Source organism: Peromyscus leucopus, chromosome 15, assembly GCF_004664715.2.
Source record: "Peromyscus leucopus breed LL Stock chromosome 15, UCI_PerLeu_2.1, whole genome shotgun sequence".
NCBI classification, from domain to species: Eukaryota; Metazoa; Chordata; class Mammalia; order Rodentia; family Cricetidae; genus Peromyscus; species Peromyscus leucopus.
The window spans coordinates 32,773,927-32,787,122 of NC_051076.1; the positions used below are offsets into that span (position 1 = coordinate 32,773,927).

Genomic DNA, 13,196 nt, shown 5'->3' on the forward strand with positions numbered 1-13,196 from the left:
AAGGAGGAAGGAAGGAAGGAAGGAAGGAAGGAAGGAAGGAAGGAAGGAAGGAAAGAAGGAAGGAAGGAAGGAAGGAAAGAAGGACAGAAAAGAGAGAAAGAAGGAAGGAGAGAGAGAGAGGAGGGAGGGAGGAAACGAAGAAAGAATTGGTCTAACCTAAAGAAGAATAAATATATACGAGGTGTAAATCCAGTGAGCAATTCTAACCTGGGCCTTCTTGCTTCCATGGGCATTCCTGGAAAACTTGTGGACTTGATAGGTTCTGGGGATGGAGCTGTAATGTGATGGTGATGGTGCCCTTTCCTGGTGTGGGTGGATATATTATAGTTTTACAGGAGAGTATCATTTCACAAAGAAAACACACTAAAGTGTTTAGTGTGTCACACTAAAGTGAACGACGTGTCAGCCACTTACTTCCTAATGTTCAGGCATAGGTCTTTGTATCATACTTAGACCTTGTTTCAAGTTTGAGATTGAAAAATAGAATAGTTTAAGATGAAAATGTGTCGGGGGGAAGTCCCGCAGAATCATGCCACTTTCCTGCATGTATGCAGGTGCCCCTCCTTTCTCCTCTTCTGCAAGCTAGATGTGCTGCTGACCCCCACACCCTCTCCACCGTCTTCTCCATCTTGAAAGGTGAAGAATGACACTTGTCCTCTCCAAATAGGATCTGAATATCTCTGAGATCCCTCTGGGGGGAAACTCATACTTCGGTAAGTGAAATTTTTAGTGAATAAGCTTTAACATTTTCACAAAGCTGAATGAGTCACCCTGTCCCTTCAAAAGGTGCAAGCGATGAATCATACCTGATGACACAGAAAACTCATTACACAAGTTGATTGCTTTCTGAGTAAGATCTCATTATGTAGCTCATATATATAAATTTAAATTGAGCAGCCCTAGTTCGGCCTCTGTGCCCACCCTTTGCCCATGCATGAGGCCAGGAGAAGATGTGATCAGGTGGCAAGAGCAAGCAAGACCTTCACCATCAGATCTGAGTCTCGTCCTCACCCTACCACCTAATGTCACCCCTGATGACATCAACCCCCGGACATCCTAGTCTCCTCTGTGAAATGAAGAGTTTGAGGAGGCTGGAATAAAGCAATGGTGGCAGAAACCCACAGCCAGTTCTTGTTCTGCCCATGTCAAGGTTACAAGTTGGCATCTTGCTGCCTCCTGGTGTGCGGGGTAACGTGGCGACTCATGTGTGGCCTGAGCAGAATCTCTGTGGTCACCTCAGGACCAAAGTCCAAAGAGGCCACTGGACCTTTACTGTGTGTTTTGTCTCCTCTGCTGGCTGGTGGCAAACAACCCCTGGTCCCTGAGGGTGGACTATCCCCCCCTTAGGCAGACAGGAGGGGCAGTGGACGGCTGAGTGAGTAAAGGTGTGTGATGACCTGTGTTGGATCCCACATGAGACAAGGAGAGAACCAACTCCTGAAAGTGGTCCTCTGTCCTCCACACTTCTGCCCTGCATATACAAAATAACTAAATAAATATCTAATAAAATGATTTTTAAAGACAAACAGGAGATGGAGAGCTCGAGCGCCTCAAAACTTGTTAGTGTGCGAGAAAGTAACTTCTGTTGATTTTTTCAGTCATTACAATTTTCAAGTCCATCTCTGTAGCAGTTTGGTTTATGTTAATCGAAACAAAAATCCTTTCAACAGCCTGGCAATCAGGGAAAGAGTGCCCACTTGAGATGACCTTGAAAACCAATACATCCCTGATCACAGCAGAAATCCACCCATAAAAAGGAGCTCCCAGGCCAAGCCGACTTCATTGGAACTAGAGGAAGGTTTCCTCAAGTCTGAAGAAAGTGTGTGACTAGAAAAAAAGGGAAGAGGATGCTAACGTGGTCAGCTGGGGCTGCTCAGTACACATGGGCCGTCACAGACACCAGCTTGGGTCCCCTGCAAATGGACCTGAGACCTGAAGGGAGACATTCCCCATATGCAAACACAGGGGGCGGGGCCAAAGAGGCTCCGCCCACAGGACCCAGCTGCTCAGCAAGACTGCCTGTGAAGACAACCAGGGGCCTGAAATAATCTACAGGCATAGAACCGAGACCAGAGAAGCTTTTAGAATCTCTGCCGGTGATATAATGTCTGCTTGTAAGCACTGGTATAGATGATGAGAGTTCCTTGAAGGCAGCCAACTTCTCTTGTTCTGATTCCATACTCAGTAAGCAGCTGAGAACACGCCCCCGTCAGGTGGACAAAGAGTTTACAGACGGAAATAGCAACTTGACACTCTGTGTTTTAAATGCTTGATGTGCCATGCCTCAGTTTCCACATTGTGGAATACTAGAAGTACCTGCAGTGGTTTGAACAGGAATGCCGCCCCCAGCCCTGGGTTCATAGATTTGAATGTTTGGTCATTAGGGAGTGGCCTTACTTGAGAGGGATTAGGAGGTGTGGCCTTGTTGGAGGAAGTGTGTCACTGGGGGTGGGCTTTGAGGTCTAAACGGCCCAAACCAGGCCCAGGGTTCTTCTCTTCCTGCTGCCTACAGATCCTGATGTAGAACTCTCAGCTCCTTCTCCAGCACCATGTCTGCCTGCATATTGTCATGCTTCCCACCATGATGACAATGAATTAAACCTCTGAAGCCATAAGCCGCCCCCCAGTTAAGTGCTTTCCTTTATAAGAGTTGCTGTGGACATGGTGTCTCCTCACAGCAATAGAACGCTGGCTGAGACAGTACCTGCCTCATACTGCTGCTGTGAGGAGCATAGAGGAGATGTGGGAAATGCAGAGAACAGTTGCTGATCCAGGGCAAGTGCGGCCTCAGTGCTTGCCATTGCTGTGTGCCAGGCTCTGTGAACCCTGCCTTGGAGACCTGGTACTTTGTCACCCACAAAAGCAACTTCATTATCAGCCCCCGAAGAGTAGCTAATTTATAAACTGCATTTCATCTTCCGGAGGCCTGTCTGAGCACCCACCCAGAGCCTCAGAGCACCTGGGCCAGGCTAGCCGTGGCTGTATGGGAACCCACAACAATCTAATTGCCGCAGTTTCTGGACTGAAATGACCTCAGCAGGAATCTGTAGTGTTGCCAACTGATAATGAAAGCTGACACCCAAGTAATAGAGCCCTGCACTGGAGGACCACTGAGTGTCAGCACCCGCTCTGTTTTGTCAAGATGCAGCCAAGTGTCACCTCGGCTTCGAATCATCCCAAGTCCCCGAGGCTCGCTCTCCCCACACCCCAACACACACCCGCCTTGCCCCAGTCCTTCCCCGTCTGTTCCCGTGTCTGCTTCCTGCCACGGATGCCAGCTCTTCAGCACCCCCTGGGAGCAGCACAGAGCGTAGCAGGTACTCACAAAATCCGTGCTGAAGTAGACTCTGTTCTCCCCTGTGCTCTTCCCTAAACCCAAGCTGAGATGGAGGGCTTTGGGGGACAGGACCACCGAGGACCGAGTAGCTTCCAGACATGCTTGTGGAGCCATGAACCACGAGGGACAGTGGCTCCTCAAAGCAGCCCTTGAGCAAGACACTGTGACAGTAACCATTACCCGTTTAACTAGCCCTTACCAAATGCCCACCTGGGCTGGTTCCTATGCTCATGAGTCTTGGAGGCAGAGGCAGAGGTGAAAACATATACCCAGGTCGTGGCAGCACCATATGACAGATGCTGGCACAGGAAAAGCACTGGGCTCCACAGGAAGGGCCATGAAGGAGATGACCCTGAAAGTGTCTCACGAGTCTGTCAGTGTTTTATTTATTGACCAATCAGAGTAATTTGACATCCAGACCATCCCACAGCAGTCTGTGGTCAAGCTGAGCACTGAGTATGGATCCAAGCTTTGCGGGAGAGGCACCATAGTTCTCGGCGACAGAGAACTCTCTGCCCATCTCCTCAGAAGGGGCACTGTAGGATGTCACAAGCGAGGGCATCTCTGTCACCATCCTGGAGGCACGGATGACTCCCAGGCCTGCTGGATCTTCTGACCCTGCAGGCTCTCAGAGCACACCTTCCCCACCAGGCTGAGCTCTAGCCTGTCCCCAACAGCCTTGAGAGTTACTGCCTGCCCTTACCTTGGGCACAAGTAACGGAACCCAAAGACTCTCCACCTGGTCGCCCTGCCTCCCAGCCCGCTAGACAGTAGGTATACTTGGCATGAACAAAAGATAAGTGAACGAAGAAAAGTGAATTTCTTCTGGTAACTTTATTGATAAGGAAACCTTTTGAGGGAAACAAAGAGTTCAGCAAATTGTATAAAAATATACATGTAAATAAAATCAGAAGGGGCAGGGGATTTATACACTTGCTTTTTCTGGTGATCCAGATAGTAAAACACATTTGGAGTTACCCGTCTGGCCTGAGCCCTGGAAAGTGAAAGAACTTACCAAAGGGGTGGGGGTCAGGGTAGGGGGGCTGAGGGCAGGGCAGTGAGGCTCAGCTGTCATTCAGAGGCCAATGGCCAGGCAGGGGTGGGAGGCAAGAAAGCTTGTGTGTGTGTGTGTGTCTCATTTTAAATCAGTCTGCTCCCCTTACCAGACAAGGGCTTGGGTGGGGTTACCAAGTCACACCAGGAGGCAAAGCCCTGCCTAGGAGGGCAAGGCCCCAGCTGAAGCTGCCCAGACCCTGCTCCAGGGGCACCCACCCTAATACAGCAGGAAGTAGCACTCTGATGGCCATGCATGCTGCCCAGGTCTGGATGCAGGACAAAGTGACTTCGCTGCTTCCCTAGTGAGCAGTCACAACAGGATTAAGAAAAACATTGGGGTTCCAGAGTGGTGGGCTTTAAGGTCAGGCAAGATTTTGACAGGCAGGGATGGAACTGTGTTGGGGGAAGTCCTGAGAAGGCGTGTGTGTCTGGGAGCAGGAGCCATCTGGAGGGAGATGAGGCCAAGGGAGAAGCTGGAGGCCACCCACCATGGCCCCCAAGCATGGAGGGCACAATTAAGCTGGGTAAATCACAGGGACTCCACCGTATCCTTGATTTCTTTCCTTCATTCAACAAAAAATATTGAGTGCAAGCCCATCCACAGGTTCTCCCCTGAGTGCTGGGCGTGGTGGACAGGGCGGACTCCCACACTTCTGAAGTTGGCACTGTCTGCATGGGGAGCTCTGAATAGAAGCAGGCCCTGCTCAATGCTGGTGGGGCCCAGCCATAAGAGAGGTGGGGGGTGGGGGTGGGGAGTACTGTCTGATCTGGGAGGAAGGATCGGCCCTGAGTCAGGTAGAGCAATAAGGAGGGGTTCTTTCAGTGTGGTTGCCAGGGTAACAGGTAGGACCCACGTAGCCAGGCCAATGATGCTCCCCAGAAACACACGCGCACGCGCACGCGTGCACACACACACACACACACACACACACACACACACACACACACACGAAGATGTGCTTCACCGATGGCTGGGGAGAGCCGGGACTATGGGGCCAGAGAGGAAAGAGGCCAGGAGCGCGAGGCTGGGCCCCAGCCCTCCTCTCCCACTGGGCAACAGGCCTCCTTCACTGGAAGGGCTGCTCGGGAGAGCTACGCCCTGAACTCCGCTGGTCCCCGTGCCTGTAGTCGTCTTCCTCGTCCCTCCCTCTGGAAATTTCTGTCCGCTTCGCTTGAGGCTGTTGGTAAGCGGCTCGGTTTCTACAGAGCAGAGGAGAAAGAAGAGAAGGTTAATCCTCGTGGGGATAGGGTAGGGGAGTTCACTGGTCCAACCACCATCCCACCCCTGGGCTGCAATAGGACTCTGCTGCAGCGCTGGTTTACGAGTGTGCAGTGAGATCTCAGAAGAACACTCCACTCGTGGGCTGAGGAGCCTGGGGAAGCAGCATGTGTGTGTCAGCCTCTACCCGACCCTCAGCTTGCCACGAGAAGGCCTGTCCCGAGATGCAAACCGCAGGCCCAGGGGACAAGCGCAGGGCTACAGTCCCGCCCTTGATTTGGGTGGGTTGCTCAGTCCTCAACTGCAGCCGAGGGAGACTGAAACAGCACTGTGGGCCCAGGTGCTAAGCGGGCATGCCTGGGGAGTTGGGGTGCATCTTCCCACCCGCTTCCTCCCAAGGGGCCGCCTGTCCCAGCGCACTTACGGCCTCGCCTCCTCCACGGCCTCGGCTTTGTCCGATGCCTCCCGGCAGCAGCAGCAGTAGACGATGATGCCAATGATGATGAGGGCCGCCAACACACCCCCGGCGATGCCCGCATACAGCGCAATGTTCATGGAAGCTGCAAGAGGGTGGGGCAGCTGTACCTCCTGAGCCCCAGCTCTGGCCGCCACCGCCCCGGACTCAACCCTTGGCCACAGAGGTGAAAGCCAGGCTGGAGGTGAGGAGCCACAGCACCCGTGCGGGGCACAGCAGGCTGGTCCCTCCCAGCCTCTGGGCCACTCCAGTTCTTTTGCCAGCCTAGGGAGCCATGGCTGCAGACCTCGGGTAACACTCGGTCGTGGCCCTGGAAGATCGGGACTAGACAGATCCGAGGACCCTCTTAAGGACAGAGGAGCCAGCAAGGACAGACAGAGGGAGCATTCTGATACTGGGCTCCCTAACGGTCAGCTTTGCCAGCTTCTGGCTTATGCATGAGATAGCTGTGGTCTCCCCTTCTCTCCACAAAAAGAGACTAGGGTTTAGGCCAAGGCCGTTGGTTCTAGGCACTTCTCTCACACTCCCTGAGTGGCCCACGAGGCAGGCATGGCTGAAGAGGTCTCCGGGAGTCTGTCCCAGGCTCAATTTCCAAAGCACTGGAGGAGCAGGGCTGACCTCAGTGAGGGGAAAGTCTGAGCCAGGAGTCATCTCTCCAGGGTCACAGCAACCACCTCACTCGCCTCCCATGGGCCTCAAGCAGCCACCTCTGGGCCTGGTCCCCTCCCCTCCCCTCCTCTCCCCTGCCCACCCTGCTCTTACGGAGTCTGGGGGTCACGGTGATGTTGCAGGACTGCACCCCCACGTCGTTCCTGGAGGTGCAGATGTAGTAACCCGCCATTTCCGTGCTGATGTTCTTCAGAATCAAGGGCTGGCCTGAGACTGAAGAAAGGGCAGCCGGTCAAGAGACGGTGGTGTGGTGGAGGAGGCACAGCCCGGGGCTGGGAGGCCTGGGCCCCGGGAGCCACAGACTCATCACCGGGCCCCTCCGAGCCAGTCACTCCAATCCGTGATGTAGGGGAAATCACCTCTAAGGTCACTGGGGGGTCAACATGGCAGGTGGACAGTGCCGAAGGGCTTCACACCCAGGACCCTGGGTGTCAAGTCTGGCTTTGTCCACTTACTTGGTGATGTGTTTGGCAAGTAACTTGGCCTTCTTGAAACCTATTTCTTCATCTCTAATTAGAAAAGACAATACCTGCCTGGCAAGGTACTTGTGAGCCTAAAATGAGGTGTCAGTAATAAATATAAGTGCCCCAGCAGGATGACTGACGTGCAGTAAGTACTTGGGAGGCAAATATATGTATTACGGGGAAATGTGTATATGTGATGTGTGTGGTGTAGGGTTGTGGGTTATTGGGGGGTGTTGCGCGAGTTGGGGGACAGTGCCAGTTTAAACTCTTCCTCCTCCCCCATCACCCCTCTAGCTGTCTAGTTCCTCAGCTGCGGCTGCCACATCTGGGAAGTGAAAGTGAAAACAGCCAATGTCGAGCCCAGGGAACAGGTGTCCTCACAAGAGGCCTCGCCCTGAATCCATGCTCCCGTGGGATTGAACCTTGACAGCCTATGTGCGTGTCCTGTTCTCAGAGACCTTTGGTCATGACAGCGGGGCCAGCCTCATCAGGACCTTGGTCATGACAGCGGGGCCAGCCTCATCAGGACCTTGCTACCGCCAAGTGTTGCCGTCCACCCCCAGGGTACGGTCTAAGTCATCAAGAGAGACCTGTTCCAACCCCACAGACATTTCAGAGGCTCTCTAATCTTCAGTAGCCAGCTCGTGTGTGTGTGTGTGTGTGTGTGTGTGTGTGTGTGTGTGTGTGTGTGTGTGCATGTAGGTATGTGCGTGCACATATGTATACATGCACATATGCATACACACGTGGAGGCCAGAAGTTAACACCAGGTGTCTTCAGTCTCTCTTCTATCTTACTTTTTGTGATCGGTCTCCCGATAAACCTGGAGTGCACTGATTCGGCTGCTCGGTGGATGTTCATCGAGCCCTGGGGGAGCCCTGTCTCTCCCTTCCCAGGGCTGGGATCACAGGCAGGCGCTGCTGTGCCCAGCTCTTATGTGGGCTGCTGAGGATCAAACCAAGGTCCTCATGATTTCGTGGCAAGCGTTTTACTGACTGCACTACTCCCCACCCCAGCCCTGCGTTCTGAGCTTTTAGTATGGTGACAAACGTCAGCTCTGGTCCTGCAATCCTGCCTGTGTCCTCTCTTGCTGCTCCCCATGTGCAAAGCCAAGCAGCAGCCCACACAAGGTCCGACCTCCATGCTTGGCAGTTCTCTATGTCCTACCCTCTCTCCACATCACAGTCATCTCATCCTTCCGCCATTCTTGTGTGGAAGTATTGTCAAGCAAGTATCCCCCTCCTCCAACTCCACAGGAGAGAACTGGCTTCTGCAAGGCGCCCTCTGACCTTCATACTGGTATGTACATGTGCACATACATGTGCATGCACACTAATAATAAGTAAATAAATGCTTAAAAAACACGTGTGCACTGTAAAAAACAATGCATGCCTATGGTAAGAATCCGTGTATGACATAAAACTATTGTGTCAACTCACTTCCAACTGAAAACACCTACGTCACCCTCACGGCTCCGGACTCCTCAATGAGGAGAGTTTCTGCCCTTCTGGCTTATCCAATCCACTAAGGAAGACACACATGAAACAATGGTGATTTTTTGAGTGGTTATGGTTCAAAATGGAGGTTGTATCTGAACTCACGGTGAAGGGTTTTACTCTTGTCTGGGGGTCAGAGGAAGCCGCTAAAAGAAGAGAGAATAAGATAAAATCCCCCTTAATCGCAGCTCACTGATACTATTTTCTCCTCCTCTTCTCACAGATACACCACTTTCTTCGTATTCTTCCCTGAAAGCTCAAAGTAATATTTTCTGTAAACCGTGACAGCCTTGGATTGCAGAGCTCCGCTCCTGAGTGCTTTCTGGTATACATACATGTGATATTTGTATAGGATACTGAAGAGTTGTCCACAAGTAAAGCAAGTGTAGAAATCACTATGGTTGTGAAGTTTTGGGGGTGTGGCCTGCAGCTGTTTTACTATGCCGGGAGGGGGGGGGGGCAATGGGAACCCCTGATTGGGATTCAGAGTATTAACGTTCCCGTTCTCCAGCCCCGATGGAGTTGGTTATTCTTAAGAGGATTTTGAAGGAGCAGTCTACAGAGTGCTCAGTGACCCCAGATGTGCTTAGGAGGTCTTGTGCTGGCATCAGGTCCCCTGGAAAGTGTGCTTGCTGCTCAGTGAGAATCGGGTGTCCACAGCACCCCGGGGCAGCTCTAGGCCTTGCTTAGGGGTGGGATCACGGGGGTTCCTGATGCATGAGCCAGCACCATCCTTCCCCTAGTCTCTGAGGCAAACTATGGGTTCTAGAAACATCTCTGGATGAAATAGCGCTCACCCCATGCCGCCAATTGGCTTTGGTTGAACTGGGGATCCCAGGCTCCCTTCCCTTCTTGAAAGAGCCCACTAGTGTCAGAAACCCAGTTCCCCGTTGTTATGGCGACACCTTGTGGTCAGTGTAGGGGATGCATGACAGTCGTCTGTCTTCTGCTGAAGCGCTAAGAAGCCCTGACCACCCCAAGATACCGATCTGCTCTTTCTGTCCCCTCCCACCAAGGCTGGTCAGTAAGCTCTGGATGCTAACCTCTCATCCCAGGCTGTGGGGGTGGACCCTTCACTATTCTCACTACCTCCTCCTCTAAAGTGTTCCAGTCTCCTTCCAAATTCCTGTTCCTTCCACTCCTGACACTCACTCGCTGGAACACAGTTCTTAAAGCATTTTCAGAGCCCTCCTGTGGGAAACTGTCTCTTACTTCAAGGAAGGTAATAGCACCAGCTCAGCTTTTGTTATGTTTTTTGTTGTTGTTGCTTTGTGGTTTTGTTTTTCAGGATGGGAGAACTTGTGAGTGACTTACAGCTACAAAGTTAAAACAGGACTCTTGGGCTCTCTCTGAAGGGCACTCTGGGAACACGAGGCCTGGGGAAGGGTGTCCTGCCTCCATCACATTGTCCAGACACATGGCTGCATGGTGATCATCACGGCCATCGTTAATACTGCCAATCTGCATCAAAACCACCTAGCGGATAAGCTTCTGGGCATGCCTGTGAGGCACTCCAGGTCAAGTCAGCCTTGGGCATGGTTGTGTGGAGCGGTCCAGATTGATTAAGGTGGGAAGACCTGCCTTAGCCGTGGGCAGTGACATCCCTTGGGCTGGAATCCTGGGCTGAATATGTGAGCTGTGTGGCAGCATTCGTGTGTGTGTGTGTGTGTGTGTGTGTGTGTGTGTGTGTGTGTGTGTGTGTGTGTCTGTCTGTCTGTCTGTCTGTCTATCTGTCTGTCTCTGTGTGTGTGTTCCTCTCTCTCTCTCTCTCTCTCTCTCTCTCTCTCTCTCTCTCTCTTTCTCTCTCTCTCCTTCCCGACTGCAGATGCAGTGTGACCAGCTGCTCTCATCAAGACGTCTTACCACGGCAGCCATCTTTTCTGTCACTCTGGGCCTGAATTCCAAGACGAGAAAATCTGAACTCAGGGCTGGATAAAGCAGAGAAGCAAATCTTGCTTTAACCTCCTCCCACACCCTCAGGATTCACCCACTTTTAGTCGGTCAAGAAACTAAGTTGTGGCCCCTGACGACCTCTTGAGGTGGAGGTGAGGAGCTGTGATTTGGGTGCCCATTTGTGGGGCCTCTAGGAGGAGCCCAGTGCTTACAGGGAAAGTCCGACCTCCTAGGCTGACACACAGGCCCCTCTCCATCTCTCCTGTCTTTCCCATCAGCAGCCCCTCACCATCATTTCTGCATGGACAGGCATCCGACCCCTCAGCCCCACTGATGCCGTGGTTCCCATGCTGTCCTCCTCTCTGAAGGGCCTGCTGCACATAGTTAACGACACCTAGAGCTGACTGAGTCCTGAGCTGCCCACGCACTGATCTTGGCACTTTACGTACTTTGGCTTCCCTTTCACAGCAACAGCCTGAGAGGATCACTGGTGCTGTGCCCATTTGACAGATGTAGAGACAAAGGCACAGACAGCAAAGTAACAAGCAGCACGGCCAGGATTCAAACCCCTGGCTGCTCTTAAGCACCAGGTCATAGGGCGACTCACACATCCTCTTTGTGAAGAAAACTTCCCGGATCCCTCACACATTCTCACACACCACTGTATGTCAGCTATTGCAGTTCATGACCTCACGACCTCCGGCCCTGGACCCCCCTGTGCACACTTGGATAGATGACAGTCACACATCACTGTGTCCTCGGGCCATGAATACAGAATAGAGGGCAGAGACAGAAGACCACAGTGTTTGAGGACAAGTGCCAGGTGATTCCAACAAAAATCCCAGACATTCCAAACCTGGCAATCCAGGGGCCAGTGAGGCGACTGTGGGTGAGAGCACCCGCGGCCAGTTCGGACAACCTGAGTCCACGTTCAGTCCCTGGGATTCACGTGATGGAAGAGAAGTGACTCCCACGAGTTGCCCTCTGACCTCTCACTGTGGTGCGCTTGCGCATATGTGCACACTAAACAAACGCAATTTTTAAAATGTTTTTAAAATCAGCAAACCAGAAGCATGCCAGCAAAGCTAGAAGGTTGTGGAAATTCACACTGCATCATCCCTTTGACATCGAGTCAAGTGAGTTCTACTAAGTCTGATTTTGTTATTGGTTTTTTTTGTTATTGTTGTTTGCTTTTGTGGAGTTGTAGTAGTTGTTGTTGTTGTTTTAAGACAGGGCTTCTCTGTGTAGCCCTGGCTGTCCTGGATCTCGCTCTGTAGCCCAGGCTGGCCTCGAACTCACAGAGATCCGCCTGCCTCTGCCTCCCGAGTGCTGAGATTAAAGGCGCGTGCCACCACCGCCCAGCCTGGCTACTAACTTTGTTTTTAAGAAGTTACTGTTTGGCCTCCAAATGAGTAATAGCATGATAAAATCCACTCTGGTTTGACGGAAACCTAAGGAGAGGGGCGTTCATCCATCAGCCTTCCTCAGGGTTCAGGATGTTCTTCCTCCCTCGGTTCAGCTTCTCAAAATAGGTGTGTCCTGCTGTGGAGTATTTGTTTACACTGTAAAGATGTGTCTCTGCCTAAGGCATCTCCTAATTGGTTTAATAACGAGCTGAACGTCCAAGAGCTAGGCAGGAGAGACAGGTGGGATTTCTGGGGAGAGGGAGGAAGAGGAGGAGGACTCTAGACATGCAAATTTTGCCAGCAGACTCAAGCAAGTCAAACATGCTGTACTTGGAGGAAGATAACGCCATGTAGCGGAAGGTAGATTAATATAAATAGGTTAATTTAAACTATGAGAGCTAGCTGAGAACAAGCCTAAGCTAAGGTCAAGTTTTCATATTTTAATAATGAGTCTATCATTAAACTGGTGGCCCAAAGAAATATCGGACTACGGTGCCCACCCACAGGCTTTGCTCTCACCTCTCTGTTCCATTTCCACACACACACAGGACTGCAAGACCTCAAGGCTAAACCTGGTAAGCATCTTTCGAACCTTTCGGTTCCTGTCTCAGCTCTCTGGTGCCACCATGGCAGATGGTGGACTCCAGCAGCCCAGGGGATTTCCACACAGGTGGCCACAAAGGCAGCAGGGTGTTTACACAGTCCCAGCTCCTCCCCGTCTCTCTCCTCCTCCCCACCCCCCTTTTCTTCCTCTCCCACCTACATCTCTTCCTTTTCCTCCTTCTAGTTTGTTTCCTGACCTAAAGGTCAAATATCGGCTGCCCAGTACAAAATGGGTCTCCGGGCAACTAGGGCTAAATCTGCCACAGCCTGTCCTGAGACCAAGGACCCTAATAGTCCATGGTGCGTTTGTGGTGGTGTCTGGGAGGGACTGGTCTGGATGGGAAAGGGGACTAGGAGATTCCCTACCTCAAAAGTGGGCTTTAGGCCATAATAGTGCTTCAAAGAACAAGCAAGCCCTAGTGTTTCTGCGCACAAGGCTTAGCAGGCTTAGCAGGACACACTTCCTCTAGAGAATGGCGGGATGGGGTGGGTGGGGGGTGGGGAACAGACATCATCTGCTTCTCGGAGCCACTTCTGTCTTTGGCAGCTGTGAGGTGCATGGGTAACGCTCTGAGGGA

General features: G+C 52.1%; 1 protein-coding gene across 1 annotated transcript in view; it reads right to left on the bottom strand.

The window, feature by feature from the left end:
• Window positions 1-4,152: 4,152 nt before the first annotated feature.
• The window catches only part of Gpa33 (glycoprotein A33), a 36,403-nt gene continuing 27,359 nt past the window's right edge, over window positions 4,153-13,196 (bottom strand). Inside the window, exons 5-7 of the mRNA XM_037211293.1 lie at window positions 6,850-6,969; window positions 6,037-6,172; window positions 4,153-5,593 (exon numbers count right to left, since the gene is read on the bottom strand). Coding sequence (XP_037067188.1) covers window positions 5,461-5,593; window positions 6,037-6,172; window positions 6,850-6,969 — 389 coding nt within the window. The 3' untranslated portion in view covers window positions 4,153-5,460. The remainder of the gene's footprint in view (window positions 5,594-6,036; window positions 6,173-6,849; window positions 6,970-13,196) is intronic.